This window comes from Capsicum annuum, chromosome 9 (genome assembly GCF_002878395.1).
Source record: "Capsicum annuum cultivar UCD-10X-F1 chromosome 9, UCD10Xv1.1, whole genome shotgun sequence".
Classification (NCBI taxonomy): Eukaryota; Viridiplantae; Streptophyta; class Magnoliopsida; order Solanales; family Solanaceae; genus Capsicum; species Capsicum annuum.
In genome coordinates, this window is record NC_061119.1 from 114,547,033 (window position 1) to 114,562,521 (window position 15,489).

General features: G+C 32.5%; 1 protein-coding gene and 1 pseudogene across 1 annotated transcript; one reads left to right on the forward strand and one right to left on the reverse strand.

The window, feature by feature from the left end:
- Nucleotides 1-8,384: 8,384 nt before the first annotated feature.
- Nucleotides 8,385-13,730, forward strand: LOC107842516 (photosystem II reaction center PSB28 protein, chloroplastic). Its single transcript, XM_016686414.2, has 3 exons — nt 8,385-8,684; nt 9,254-9,683; nt 13,306-13,730. The coding sequence occupies exons 1-3, from the start codon at nt 8,612-8,614 to the stop codon at nt 13,469-13,471; spliced, it is 669 nt and encodes a 222-aa protein (XP_016541900.2). The 5' UTR covers nt 8,385-8,611; the 3' UTR covers nt 13,472-13,730.
- Nucleotides 10,025-13,319, reverse strand: LOC107842515 (annotated as a pseudogene).
- Nucleotides 13,731-15,489: the final 1,759 nt, after the last annotated feature.

Genomic DNA, 15,489 nt, shown 5'->3' on the forward strand with positions numbered 1-15,489 from the left:
TAGCAAACCAACAAGTAGGAATGACTTTGCATATGTATATGTGATTATACATATAAACATTTGATAAATACATAAATACATATGTACTTATTCAAATATAAATACATACTCAATATGTATTTATTGAGACATAAATACATATGTTGTATATGTATATAACATAGCAAAAGTATTTAATAATTATTCTTTTAAAATAAAATTTTTGTACCTTATTTTCATTTATTGCATTCATTATCTGATCACAGCTTGTTGATACTAGGTTCTGAATGGCATTCAACTCTTGTCGAACCTGATTTCAAAGAAATATAATAAGACACGAAAAAAAAAATATACCCAAGTATTAAACACAAATTACCTCATGACGAAACTTTTCAAAAACTTTCTTAGAAATAACAATATCTCTGTATTCATAATTGAAAGAAGACAGATCAAGCGACTGAACTGGAATGTCTTTTCTTTTTTAAGCTAATGTTTCTTTTGATTGAATCGACTTGAAAATTGGTGTCTTTACAGTAAACATCTTCGCATCATGACTTGGAGGAGTCATTTTTGGTGTATGCTTATCTACACCTTTTGATTGTTTCTTCAACTTTTTCTTGGCAGGTGAATTTGAAGAATCGTCCTGATATTTTTTTTTGCTGATTGAAAGCTTATGTTGAAGTGGCGGATCCTGAAAAACATCATCAGAATCAACAAAATCTTTTTTATGACTTCCACCTCTAGGTACAACCTTCTTAGGTATCTCAAAGGATGAAATCTCCCTTCGTGTTGGCTCAATATTCTTAAAACAACCTACAACAGACATTATAGACAGTTAAACTTTACGATAATGCAAAAGCAGTGACCAATTATATTTTGTAAATTAACCTATATGAAAATAGTAAATGTATTTACAAAATAATCAAACACCACAAAAAAATTTTTTTTTTAGGAAACTGACCTTGTCATTTGCATCATTAAACATACTTTTCATAAGTGATTCATAACGTGGGCGAGGAGTATTTTTCTTTCAATTCAAAAGACATGAAATTTAAGAGTCTACCTTAGAAGCAACAGTATGAGGGACATCAGAACAACACTCGTACAACCAAACCTGAATGGCAAGTGGTATTCCATGGAGCATACAAAACTTTTCTGTGGGTTTCAACTTTTTATTCAAGCTTTTAGCTAATTTCTCATATGCAATTGATCCCCAAGTATAGTACATGTAGTAACCACTCTCAACCAGATCAAAATGGAGGTGTGAAATAACGGTGGTATCAACACTCGACGGTAAAAATGCATGAATAAAATACAAATTAGCAAACTTCAACCCATCTTCATCATTCTCCTTCCCTCATATTTTACCAGAAACAGCGGCAAATAATTTTCTTTTCTGAATATAACTGACACCATCAAAATATTGATCAATAATTATTTTTAGAAGATCCTCATCAAACACAAAATCATCCTTGCTTGTAAGATAATTCAAAACAGTAACCACATCAAATTCTCTAAGACTAAAATACAGAGTTGTGCCCTTTGCATGAATGACTATGTCACTTGTGGAACTTTCCTTAGTCTCAAGTGACATAATGCATCTCCCAAATTGCGCTTGCACTACATAATTTTTCTTCTTCATGAAAACACCAAAAATACTATCATTACAAAACATCTTGTACTGATTCTTCGTTAACATTGACTTAATACGATCTTCAATATCGTTGACCGTATGACAATCGATATGTGGTGCAAATTTGGGCAATACTCTTGTCATGTAGATTTGATCGCGCAACACCTATAAACCACAAAATAATAATTATATGTCTAAAAAGGGCCACATATGTATTTACAAAAATACATCTTCAAAGTTGCATTACAACATAAAAACAAAAATATAGCATATGTATTATATGAATACATCATAGGTACAAATTTAATATATTAAACATCAAAATGTATACATTGTCATTATATCATAAATAACAAAAAACTACAGATCATAAAATACCAATTTTACCAATAACAAAATACAAAATACATATCTAACCAGTAACAAATATATTTTATATAATTCCTAACATACAAAATATATATGTATATACATAGATGGTCGAAAATACATATTATCAACAAAATAGAAATGCATATCATAGTCAAAAATCTTAAGAACCACAAATATAACTAAACATCAAATACAAATCTTAACTGTACCAAATACAAATACATATCTAAATTGTACCGTGTATGATATGTACATGTCAAAACAGTGCCACTTATGTATTTATAGAAAATATATTAAAGTTAGATTACAACAAATACGTATGTATCTTATGAATATATGTACAAATACAACTGAACATCAAATACAAATCTTATCAATAACAAATACAATATGTTACACAGGTCTTAAATACAAAATACATATTTTAAATATCTTATACATAAGAAATACAAATCTAAATCTTATCAGTAACAAATACCTGAATACAAATTACATATCTTAAAGTTAACATATACATATCTTCACATTAGGAACTATAAATTCTATATTTTGATAGAAAGTCAAAATAAGTATACAACTTATCAAGTGTACATATAAAATATATTTATGAACATATTGTCCATAACTATAAAACTTTACAAATGCAAGAATATCTCCTCCACTTTCTCTTCTTCAGATGAAGATTCATAATCAGATGAAATAGGACGTGCAATTTTACTCGATTGAGCTTTTTCATCTGACTTTCTCTTTTTCATCGATTTTTAATTTTTTTTGTGGATTCTAGGGATTTTCTCATTGCTTTTTGTTTCATTATTTCAATGGACTTTTGCGAATTGTTTCGCTGCTTCGATCTCAACCGTTCAATGAAAACACCTCCCTTAGACTAAATATTAGAAGAAACCAAGTTAATGTCTTCGTCTTGTGTTAAATCAAGACTAAAAGATGGTAGTTCATCAAAAACTAAATTCATCGATCGAATATCTCTAACTGAACTAGTTCGATTTGCATGTTCTGCCATTATAGCGAAACACAAAAAAATTTCAATATACAAAAAAAAATGCAGATGAATGTGGAAAAATAATGCCCAAAAAAATTACAAAAAAGAAGTTATATGGAAAAGATAACATGCATTACCTGTAAAATCAACTTACCTTAACAGATGAAAACAACGTTTATCAAGAATTAGAGAGAAAAAATAAAATTTAAAAAAAAATAACCGAAGAGAGATATTGGAGGGAATTGAAATTTGTATGAATGGCGTGAAAATAGGGTTATGTGAAGGTAAAGTGGAGTGAAAAGAGAATAGTGTAGATATATGGGTAAAAGTCACGTGCTTCTTAATAAAAAAGGTAAAATATTATTACTTTTGTTATTAGTTGTAATTTTGAGAAACTATTGTTATTACTTGTAATTAATGTCTTGGGTATGCTAGTTTGTGTAATTTTTCCTATCTATAAACTGTATCAATTGTATAATATACATATCCAGATGTATCATATATATATATAAACGATATAGAATGTGCATATAAATTGTATATTTTTTGTATAAACTACGTATGTGCCACATAGGCATTAAGGGTGTCAAAATTACACTTTTAATTAGTTCAAGGGGTAATAGGATCTCCTTTAAGTTGAGGTGTGTCTCTGCCGTTTTGGGTATAGTTTAGGGGGTAATAGGGTATTATATCAAATGTATATAAAAACTGTATAATTATTGTACAGAATATGTCTTTATTATAATTGTAGTTTTTTGTATATTTTATACTATATGCATCATCATTGTATAAAATATGTTGTTAATATAATCAATAAAAGTATAATTTTTTGTATTTGATTAATAATAACAACTAATTGTATTTAATTGTATAAAAAATTATAAAATTTTATTTGATTGATTTTTTGGTAAAATTTAAAAAGAAATTAGGGGATCAATTAACTTTATAAACTAAAAGTGGAAAAAATTAAAAATTGAAGAAGGAACATCCCTTTTTTTTTAAAAAAAGAAAGAAGTCGCATCAGCTAAAAAATAATAATAAAACAATTAAAAAAAAGGGAAAGACATAGGACGAGTTCCACCGAATGGCTAGAAGTGGGTAAAATTGGGTAACTTACATAAATTTTAGATTTTTAATAGATTGTAATGCTTTTTACCATAACTTTATTAAATTATAAGATATTTTAGATTTTGGTTTTTGTGATACATATTTTTAACCTTGATATATATGCATTGTGATACATTTATAATTGAGTGATTAGTTAAATAAGGAAATAAATGATTTTTAATTATTACAGAGAGTAAATCACATGCAAATCGTGGCATACCATATCCGCTTTCAAATGAATCTCCAAAATCAGTCAACTTGCAAAATTTTGTTCCTTCTCCCATAATTTAAACATGTTTTATCATTATTGGGAGTGTTCACAAATTGATATTAAATTTTATATTATGGACTAGCTTTCTAGATGTATATTTAACTATGATACATCTGGTCAAACTGATCTTAAACTATGCTACATCTGGTTTCATTATAATACATCTGGTAAAATTACTCAATACTCATTTAAAATTGGATCTCACAAAATAAATAATTTACATATGTCAAATACATGTTATATATATCAAACATATAAATAAATGAATCAAAAATATGAATCACTATAAAAAAAAAGTATCTGTCATTTGTATCACCAGTATTCTGATAATAAATGTATTACTCATATTTGTCACCAATATACTGACAACAAATGTATCACTCATATGTATCACCGTTTATAGTACGAAAATGTATTGAGAAATTAACAATATTATATATGTGTCAAGCGCATTAATAAAAAATATATGTATCAACGCCAAATTTGATATTTAATTCTGCAAATCATTGTAGTGATCATCCTTATTGTCATTTTCTACCGAAAACTATGAGATTTTTTAGTTTCTACAGTATGAAGATTCTTCAAAAGAATATGGATGTTGAGAAAAGACATGTTTTCCCCCCTGAACTTATCCTCCAAACTCACTTTAGCACTTAAACTTAACTTCTGTTTATTTACCCCCTTAACATCTTTAAAGTGTATTAATTCCACCCTTCGAAACTGAATACCACTCTCACAACGGAGAGTGTGCACACACGCCGACAAATCAGCGCCACATCACTACCACGTCGGAGCCACGCAAGAAAAGTATTTTTTAAAAATAATTTCATATATATATATATATATTAAAAAATATTTTTTCACATACATTCCCACCCACCCCCACCCCCCACCCTCACCCACCCCGCCGTCATCTGTTATCTTCAACATTGCCCATGTATGGGTTTTTTATTTTTGGATTTCAAATTTTAATATAAACTAGCTAAATTCATACCAATCAAACTCAAATTTCAACTACAACTTCACAACATCATTAGAAAATCTCAATAATCAATTTGAAATCAACCATGAATTCAACAAACTTATTTTTTTTGTCTTCAAGCTTTTTAAAGGTTCAATAATGGCGGATACAAATTAAACTAGTAAAATTCATACCAATCAAACTCAAATTTCAGGTACAACTTTACAACATCACCAGAAAACTTCAATAATCAATTTCGACATCAATCTCATCTTGAATTCAACGAACTCATTTTTTTTGTATTCAAGCTTCAACAATGGCGGATACAAAATTAAACTAGCAAAATTCATACCAATCAAACTCAAAATTCAAGTACAACTTTACATCATCATCGGAAAACCCCAATAATCAATCTGAACATCAACAATGAATTCGACACTCTTTTTTTTTGTCTTCAAGTTTTTTCAAGGTTCAATAATGGTGGATACAAAAGGCAATCTCATAAATCCAACAATAGATTTCTTGAAAATTCACATAAGTAATTTAGTTCAACCATCATGTATTGAAAGACTTTCTTTTCCAAAATTATTTTCTAACCCATTAAAATTCATAACTTTTCATACACATTTTTTTCTTTCTTGAAGAAATTAATGAAGATAATAGAAGTGGAGATGGAGAGTTAGAAGAAGGAGAAAGGGAATTGGGGTCGGGTGTAAGAAGAAATACAAGAAAATAGGGTGGGGTGAGGGGGTGGGGCTTATGAAGAAGATGGAGATTGGGTGGGGTGAGAGGTAAGGGGTGGGTTTCTCTTTTATATATATATATACACACACACACACACACACATATACTAGTTTAACCGCACGTGTAACGTTTGATTAGTTAAAATTAAAAAACTTTGCCTATCGCAGAGATTTTTGATAAATGTAAGAGTTTAAATCACTTTTCAAAAATCTTGCGCACTTTAATATAATAATGTAAATATAAACTTAGCACCAGAAATTTAAAGTGGTTGATGGATCATTACTTTTGCATTTGCCATATAGTACCTCTTTTCCTTGTTGTCACATGCTAAGAGAGACGCATCAATTTGAACAATATTTGTGTTACAGTTATTTTTCTTTGTGTGTGTGTGTATATATATATTTAAAATTTTTCTTTATGTTTAAAATGATTTTTTTATAAAATCATTAATTACATTCTTATTACGTACTTAAAACTTTTAAAAATCTGGTACTTCTTAAATTTTTCTTATTCGAATAGTTTTATATTTTATTTCTAAATTTTTCAATTCTTCTTAAAATCAAATTTTGTTGATTTAGAATTCTAGTGAAAAATGTATCTGGTGTCATTAATTTTGATGACTTCTAATAAAAAAAAGTTTTATCATGAATATATTTAATTAATTTTCAACTCTTTAATTAGGAAAAATTATTGAAACTTCAATAACTTCTAATAAGAAAAAGTTTTACCATAAATATATTTAATTAATTTTTAAATTTTAAATATTAGGAAAAAATAGTGAAAAGACGATTTTGTCTAAAGCAAGAATTTTTAATGAAGGACAAAAAGTTCAAACAATATTTTTAAGGTCCTTCACACTTTTAATATATTATATATATATATATATATTTAAAAAAAGTGAGACCATATCAGTTTTTTAATAGAAAAACGCGCTTTTCTTTTTAAAAAAAAATTAAAAAATTCACGCCAGCTTAAAGGGTGAAATTAATACTCTTTAAAGATGTTAAGGGGGTAAATAAACGAAAGTTAAGTTTAAGTGTTAAAGTGAGTTTAGCGAACAAGTTCAGGGGGAAAACATGTCTTTTCTCTATGAATGTTTGTCAATATGAAGCACACAATAAAGCTTTCAAAATTCTAAGAAAAAAAAAAGATTAATATAGATGGAAAAAGATTGAATCAAATTGTAAATTGCAAATGATCAGATGTGATGAAAATTTTTTAATTTGATTTTTGTTAGATATTTAAGAGATTCTCTCCCATTATTCACTCTCCTAAAGTAAATGCAAATCTATTACTTTCTTATTTAATATAGGAAAAAGGTATGAATATACCCCTGAATTTTGATAAATGGTATAAATATATCCTTCATCATACTTTAGGTACAAATATATCCTTTCCGTTAATGAAAAGGTATGTATATATCTTTAAACTTTTATAAATGACACAGATATATCCTCCATCATACTTTAGGTACAAAATACCCTTGTCGTTAATGAAAAGGTACGTATATACACTTGAACTTTGATAAATGGTACAAGTATACCATACAGGTATACCCTTTGTCATACTTTAGGTATAAATATACTCTTGCCATTAATGAAAAGGGAAAAATATACCTTTCTCACTAATGGCAGGACACGTGTCACAATCTTGTTCATTTGCCCCTTTTAATTTAATCTATCCTCACCCTACCTAAAAATAATTCTAATGTAACCCACAAATCGATTCAAAGAATAACCCAAACCCGATCCCATCTAATAGAACCTCCAAGACACATCTTTATTCATGCATATTCATCTTTTCTTTCTGGGTTTGAGTTATTATTTGAATCGGGTTATGAGTTAAATTAGAATTATTTTGAGGTGGGATTGTGATAAATTAAATTTAAAAAGGTCAAATGAACAAAATTGTGACACGAGTCCTACTATTAGTAAGAAGGGTATATATGTACCTTTTCATTAATAAAAGGGTATATTTGTACCTAAAGTATGTCGGAGGATATATCTGTACCATTTATCAAAGTTCAGAGTTATATATGTACCTTTTCATTAACGGCAATGGTATATTTGTACCTAAAGTATGATGAAGAGTATATCTGTACCATTTATCAGAGTTCAGAGGTATATATGTACTTTTTCATTAACGGCAAAGATATATTCGTACCTTTTCCATTTAGTATATATCGAGAGAAAAAAGAGAAATATGAGATTTTATAAAATATTTTAAAAGATGAATTTTTTTTTTATGTATTTATCCGTTTTAAGTTTGGGTTTTTGCTTAATTTAAGTCCCCTACCATTTTGTGGCATTACTCTCAGGCCAAGGGCTGTTTATGTCCTTCACCCTATAGAGAAAGTTGGGGGAAGTGTATTGTGAGGGTGGTTGGCTCATGAATGAAAGAGTATGGGTAAGGCAATCTAAAGAAGCGAATGGCTGTCCTTGTTACAACCAGCACTCTCTGTTACCCCGCAAATACATCTTATGTTCTTTTAGTTCTCTCTCCTCCATACTCCATATTCTCTCTCTCTCTGTCTGCACTCTCTAATTAATGGCTACTCTTCAATCTCTTGCATTTTCACCTACACTTTCTCACACTTCGCATCAGCCTCGCTCTCTTCTCGGTATGTACCAAAATGTGCTTATCTACCTTTACCCTCCTCTTATTCTTTGGTTTATCAGCTCCTGTAAAGAGTAGTACTTGGAGCAGTTATCCCACTATGTAGTATAAATAGTGGGATATTATACGGCATTAGCTAATAAGTCTAACTAAACACAAGATAAAATAATCCCATGATTATTATCCCTTATCCCTCATATCACGTTACTCGTAAATTTCATTTTAATTGATTTATATGTAATTGGTGAGATGTTTATTTGTGCATAAGTGTGGAGCTAGATCATTAGCTACGGTTTCAGAACCTATTAAACTTCAAAGGCCTCTGCTCATGAGCGCATTCTTCAAAGAAAATTTAACTGTCTTCTTTTTTGAGTTAATCGAGACTGGAAATGGAGTACGCTTACAATGTAGTGCTAGTAGTGAGATTCTTTGATACAATAGGTGTGGGTTCAATTCTCGTTGTCTCCCTTCCTCATCTCCGAATAAAACTTTTTTTTTTTTAAAAAAGAACTAGTAAATTAGGAAACATAGTTAATCAAAACCAATAATTGTCGTTTGTGTCATCTACTGTAGGAATAGCATGTGGGAGGGGTCATCAAAGTGCAGGTTCTTCATTCAATGGCCAGCGCTTGTGCCTATCCCGTTCACGTTTCACATCCAATATCCAAAACCAGAAAATGCGCAGACTAACTATAATGATGGTTCAACCAAAAATTCAGTTCATACAAGGAACTGATGAACAAACAATACCAGATGTGAAGTTAACCAAGTCAAGGGATGGGACAAATGGTATGGCCATTTTCAGGTTTGATCAACCCTCCGTATTTGATTCATCTGGTGAAGTCGGGGATATCACTGGATTCTACATGATTGACGAAGAAGGAGTTCTCTCGTCAGTTGATGTCAATGCCAAGTTTGTTAACGGAAAACCTGCAGGCATTGAAGCTAAGTATATTATGCGGACTCCACGAGAATGGGACAGGTTCATGAGATTTATGGAGCGGTATGCTAATTCTAATGGCTTGCAGTTTGTTAAAAGTTGAGATTCTATGTTTTCTTTTGCCTGATCAATTTCTTGAAATTTTTGTCTGTCATTAGAAGACATATCTACTCAAAAGGTGTAATTTAGTTCAGAAGGTGTAAACTTGAGAAATCTTCTCAGTCCATTTACACTTAGATTCAAATTCCCTTTATAGCTTTTTTTTTTGTTCTCTTTCGTCCTGATATTTGTTCACTTGGGATGGTTCTTTTAGTTTGTTGTAGATGGTTTGCCTCCAAGTCCTAGCACAAACTTGTGCTTTGTGAAATCTATTTATACATATAAATACTTCTGAACATTGAGGAGACACATCTACTTGGTAAAACACATTGCATTCAAATAATTATCAATCATTTCTTCTTTATGGAAGGATGAAGTGTATCTTTGCCTGTCAGCTGTTTGTGCTCTAACATCGATTTATAATGTGATGTGAAATTCCTAATTGGAAGTTTTGAACTAAGACAATGAATATTTGGTGCTGCTGTTGTGACAGTGCTGATAGCCTTGACTTCGTTGATGCCCATGTGACTGAAATAGGACTCCTGACTTTCTTGTCTTTGTTTCCTACATCGAACCATGTCAATTTGGCCCTCTTCAAAGCTCATCCTTTTAGACCCAATTCTCCTCCTTGATATAAACCAAACTCTATAGCTTAATCTTTGGTTCACATGTTTAAATATCAGAAGACGTGGCTTGACTCTCACTTTAACACCCTCAGGTGCCATGATGTCAACTGAGTAAATAGAATTAGGGTTCCCCACATTTGTTACTCTCCTCTTGATCATCTTTCTAGTCATTCCTGCCCTGAAAATTATTGAAATTGAGGGGTAATTTAGGGTGAAACCCCTGTTATTCTGTAAAATGTCATGGCAGCTAACATTCCTATGAGTAATGCTGAAGACTTCAAAATTTCTGTATCCGATAGTGCAAAGGTGAGTGCTATATTCATCAACCTGAATGTCATATATCAATCCAGGATCGATGGCTCTTCCGGGGTTCACATGCCCAGCTCCAGCTGCAAAAAATTTAGCTGGTGCATCTCCATCCATGCTTGGTTTTCCCAAATGATCAGCTGTATCTGTAGTGGTCACTAATGCAGATCTGATTGCTGCTGGAGTCCATTTAGGATGAGCTGAATGGAGCAATGCAGCAATTCCACTAACTTGAGGACAAGCCATTGAAGTCCCTGACATAACAGTGAAATTTACTCTTCGTGAATCCTCTGGAAGGCCACTGGGGCCTAAGTTTTATGGCCAAGCGGCAATAATGTTTACACCTGGAGCAATCAAATCAGGTTTGAGAATTGAAGGATCAGTATAGCTTGGCCCCCTTGATGAAAATTGAGCTACTGCAGGTGCTCTAGGCTTTCCTATTACCGTTCCTCCAAATATGAATCGAGCTGTTGGTCTTTTTGTTGAATTCAGGTAGTTTTGTAATTGAATTGCTTCATCGAATCCAATCAACGTTGCTGGAAGGACATGGACATCAACAGAATCTTCCTCCAAATTTATTGCTGTATTTGCTAAGATCATGGCAGCACCACCTGCCTCCTTCACAACCTGGCCTTTTTCTGCCCTTCCGTTGACTCCCCTATCACACACAACCATTTTCCCCTGGACTTGTGCTCTTGATAACAAACCTCCCAAGCAAAATTCACTTCCTTTGTCCCTATCCTTGACATAAACGATCTCAAGACTCTTCCGAGAGCTAGGAACAAGCTTCCCGGGGTACAAGGATTCTCCATACAGGAACTTTCCATTGCCTAACTGAACCAATACTGGAAATTTCCTATCAAGTGTGCTAGCACCAATAGTGGCAATCCAGGGAGCACCGTTGGCTACTGAACTTTTGATTGGGCCATTATTCCCTGCTGCACATATAACTGAAATTCCATGTTCCATGGCTCGAAAACTGCCAATGGCAATAGTATCATCATAAAGTGGAATAGGGAAGCGACCAAGTGAGAGTGACAGTATGTCTACTCCATCTCTGATGGTTACATCCATTGCTGCAAGTATGTCAGAGCTGTAACAGCCACTGAACCAGCAGACTTTAGATATTGCGAGGTGGGAACCCGGAGCCATCCCTTGAGCCTCCCCTGCTCCATTTCCAAGCACACCAGCCATTGGAACTGCAGCTCCTCCAGCAGTGGATGCTGTATGTGTACCATGACCATGGGAATCCCGTGGCGACACATATTCCTCCACTGCATCGGGTGAAGATGTCATAGAGGCCACACGATGTCCTTTGCTGAAAAACCTTGCACCAATAAGCTTGCGATTGCAACTAGAGGAATTGAAATACTGCCCTCCTTGGCAGATACCCCTCCATTTCTGGGGAACAGGAGGCATCCCGTGATCATCAAAACTTGGACTTTCTGGCGAAACTCCAGTGTCTAACACTCCAATGATCGCTCCTCGGCCAAATCCAAACTTTAACCAGGCTCCTTCTGTCATCGGACTTAGTCCCAAGAACTTGTAAGAATAAGTAGTCTGAATTTCAATCTTCCTCTCGGCACGTATGGATAACACATCATTGGATTCCCTTAAAAACTCAAGCTCAGATTCAATGAGTCGAGCTGCAAAGCCTTCCATGGCGGAATGGTAGGAGTATAAAAGGCGAGAAGAGGAGTCTTCTTCTCCAGAAAAAACTGCTTTTGCGAGGAAAGAAAGGTGCCATTGAAGTTTAGGGCTAAAAGGGGATCTAGTTTCTCCATGTGGATGCAACTGAACTATTTAGGTTTGCAAATCTTGAGCTTGTATGAAAACAAGAGATAGTAGAAGACAGAGAAAGGAGAATAGGGTACTGGATTCCATTGGAATTGTAGTGGTTTTCCAACAATGCTTGGAAAAGAATGCATGTTTCTAGGAAGAATGAATGGGGTATTTGAAGAGAATTCAAATAGGGCGTCGGAAACAGGCTGAAAGAGGAAGAAACTGGTGAAATTGATGAGCTCTTCCTCACGAGTATCATTTGTTCAGCAAGTGATAGGAGAGAAGCAGACAGTATTGTATAATAAGAGGAGCTGAAGGACTTGCTATGATTTCACGAGATATTGTGAAACATTTCAAGAAACATTCTAAAAGCTCTTATACTCATTTTCCAGATTTGTAGTTTAAGATTTTGAGGTAGTCCCTTTTTTTATTTAAAAGATTCGTACACAAGAAGAGACCAATGCTTGCATTTATGCGCAAGCGCCACACTTTACCATCTCTGAGTTTCTGCAGTCGAGCATTCAATTGACAATTGAGTCACGCCACGCTTAGCTCCTTGCATGGAACGACGCCTATATATATTGTCCCACAAATATTAGGATCTCCCTTTTGGTTCTTTTGGAATAAAACTTCTCTCTCCATTGAGTTTCTGCAGTCGAACATTAAATTGAGTCACGCCACGCTTAGCTCCTGGCATGGAACGACGCCTCTATATACTCTGTCCCACAAATACTAGGATCTCCTTTTAGTTCTTTTGGAATAAAACTTCTCTCTCCATTGAGTGTGTGACGTGGGTTTACTTGATAATAAGGGATACGAGTAATTTGATTATGTATTGGTAAAAACTAAAAAGCAGCTTGCATACGTGGCAGAATGAAGGGTGGACACATGACACTGACAGTGGATGCTCAAGGAAACTGGTTCGGTGGAATGGTCAGTTCCAAAGGCGTGTTCGGTGAAGCTCAACCCCGATCGACTTGTTACGGAGATCACAGAATTACCATCGTCGAAAGAAAAAGACGGAAACTCGTGGCTTGAAGACCTGAAACGACTTGTGTCCGAACAAAATGACAAACACGTCAGATATGTTCATACATTTTCCTGCAAACAACAGAGTAATATTAGCAGGTGCAACTAATGGTATTTCCACGTGGAACGTGGCCACTGAACATAGTAATTAGGGTTAAGTGGGGCTCTTTTATTACCTGTACTAGATATGGAAGCTCATCCCAACACGGATCCAATATATGTTATTTTTTATCTTAATTTATATGATATAAATATTATATTTTTAATATGTTTTAGGATTTTTTAAGTTGTTAGTTATTATAATCTATAATATTTTTTTGACATTGTAATTTACTATTTATTTTAAGTTGATTGCTATTATAATTTATAGTACTCTTCTTGTTCAAACTTTTGTGTTATTGATCGTCAATTCATATTTTAAAAGTAATTTAAGTTTTAATTATTGTAATTTATAATATTTTTTTCTATTTTAATTTAAGCGACATCGATATAATTTCGAGAGTCAACCAAATATCATGATTAAAGTAGCAAAATCAGCACGTCTTGAATGACTCATAATAACTAATTAAAAGTGATATAGCAAAATTGCTATAAAAAATATTTGTGAAAAAAATTTAAGTAGTCCTCATATAAGATGTCAAATTAATTTAAAACATCAAAACCTAAATTTATCATTTTATGTTTATCATTAAATATTATTAATTTTTTAATACTTATATGACTTATAATAATTACTTAGGAGTGACATAATAAAATTACCATTGAAGCAGCTGAAGCAGACATGTCATAAATATATATTTTTTTAAAAAATTAAATTTTATTAATTTTCTAATACGTAAACTCATATAATAAGTAATTAGGAGTGATATAGTAAAATCACGAAGCAAGCAGACAGCTGGAAGTAGGCATGACAACTGCCAGCTGCGTGCTTCCAACAGCTGCTACTCACACTTTACTTATATGGCTTATAATAATTACTTAAGGATAATATAGTAAAATTACGGTTGAAGAATCTGAAGCAGACATGTTATAAATATTATTTTACTTTTTTTTTAAAATTAAATTTTATTAATTTTCTAATACGTAAACTCATATAATAAGTAATTAAGGGTGATATAGTAAAATCACGAAGCAAGCAAACAGCTGAAAACAGGCATGAAAACTGCCAGCTGCCTGCTTCCAACAGCTGCTACTCACACTTATATATAGTATAAGAATTACCTATAAATAGTAGTTTGCACACAATTGTGAAGCATTGGATTCTGAATATATAAAGGATATTGTTATTCTTATGCTTGAAGCTTTCCATACGTTATTAAGTCTTAGCTCTCAAGTATATATATATATATATATGGGTGTTAGAGTACGTGTCCTACTCATTAACTTGTTTTAGCGTAGCAGTTGCCTATCGATGAAACAAGTAGTATAACGCGTTTCAATCAAGCTAAAACTATAAGTAAATAACATAGTGATTTTCACGTGAAAAACACCCAGCTCAAAGAGGTGTAAAAAATCACGACCTGTACCTCTACAGGATTTAACCTCCATCTTCACTAAAACACTTGAGCCTCAACAATCAACAAATTATAAGACTCTTGTAAACTAGGAATTAAACTCTAACTCTTATTTCTGCAAAATACATACTTTCCCAAGTCTTCGAGTTTCCTAACTTGAAAATACTAATCCTAACTCAGTTTATACTTCACTGAGACTAGAATTAAAGAACAATACAACTCAAGAATCAACCCAATACATACAGTCTAAGAACCTTAGCTCTAAGTAAAAGGAATAGGTTCAACTAAGACTTCTTCAAGCTGTTGAAATAATTTGCCAATTGTTGCTTTCTTTTTTAGTGTGTGAATGGCTATGTGAGTCTCTCCCTCGATATAAAATCAACTCTCCAAAGAGTCCTTCAATGATATGTTTTCTATCTTGCATAGACTTCTTCATTCTTTGGAATTTTTCTCCTTCTGCACATAGGACTCTTAAGGATATGTTTAGAAGCGAAACTCCTTCTTCCCATAGGA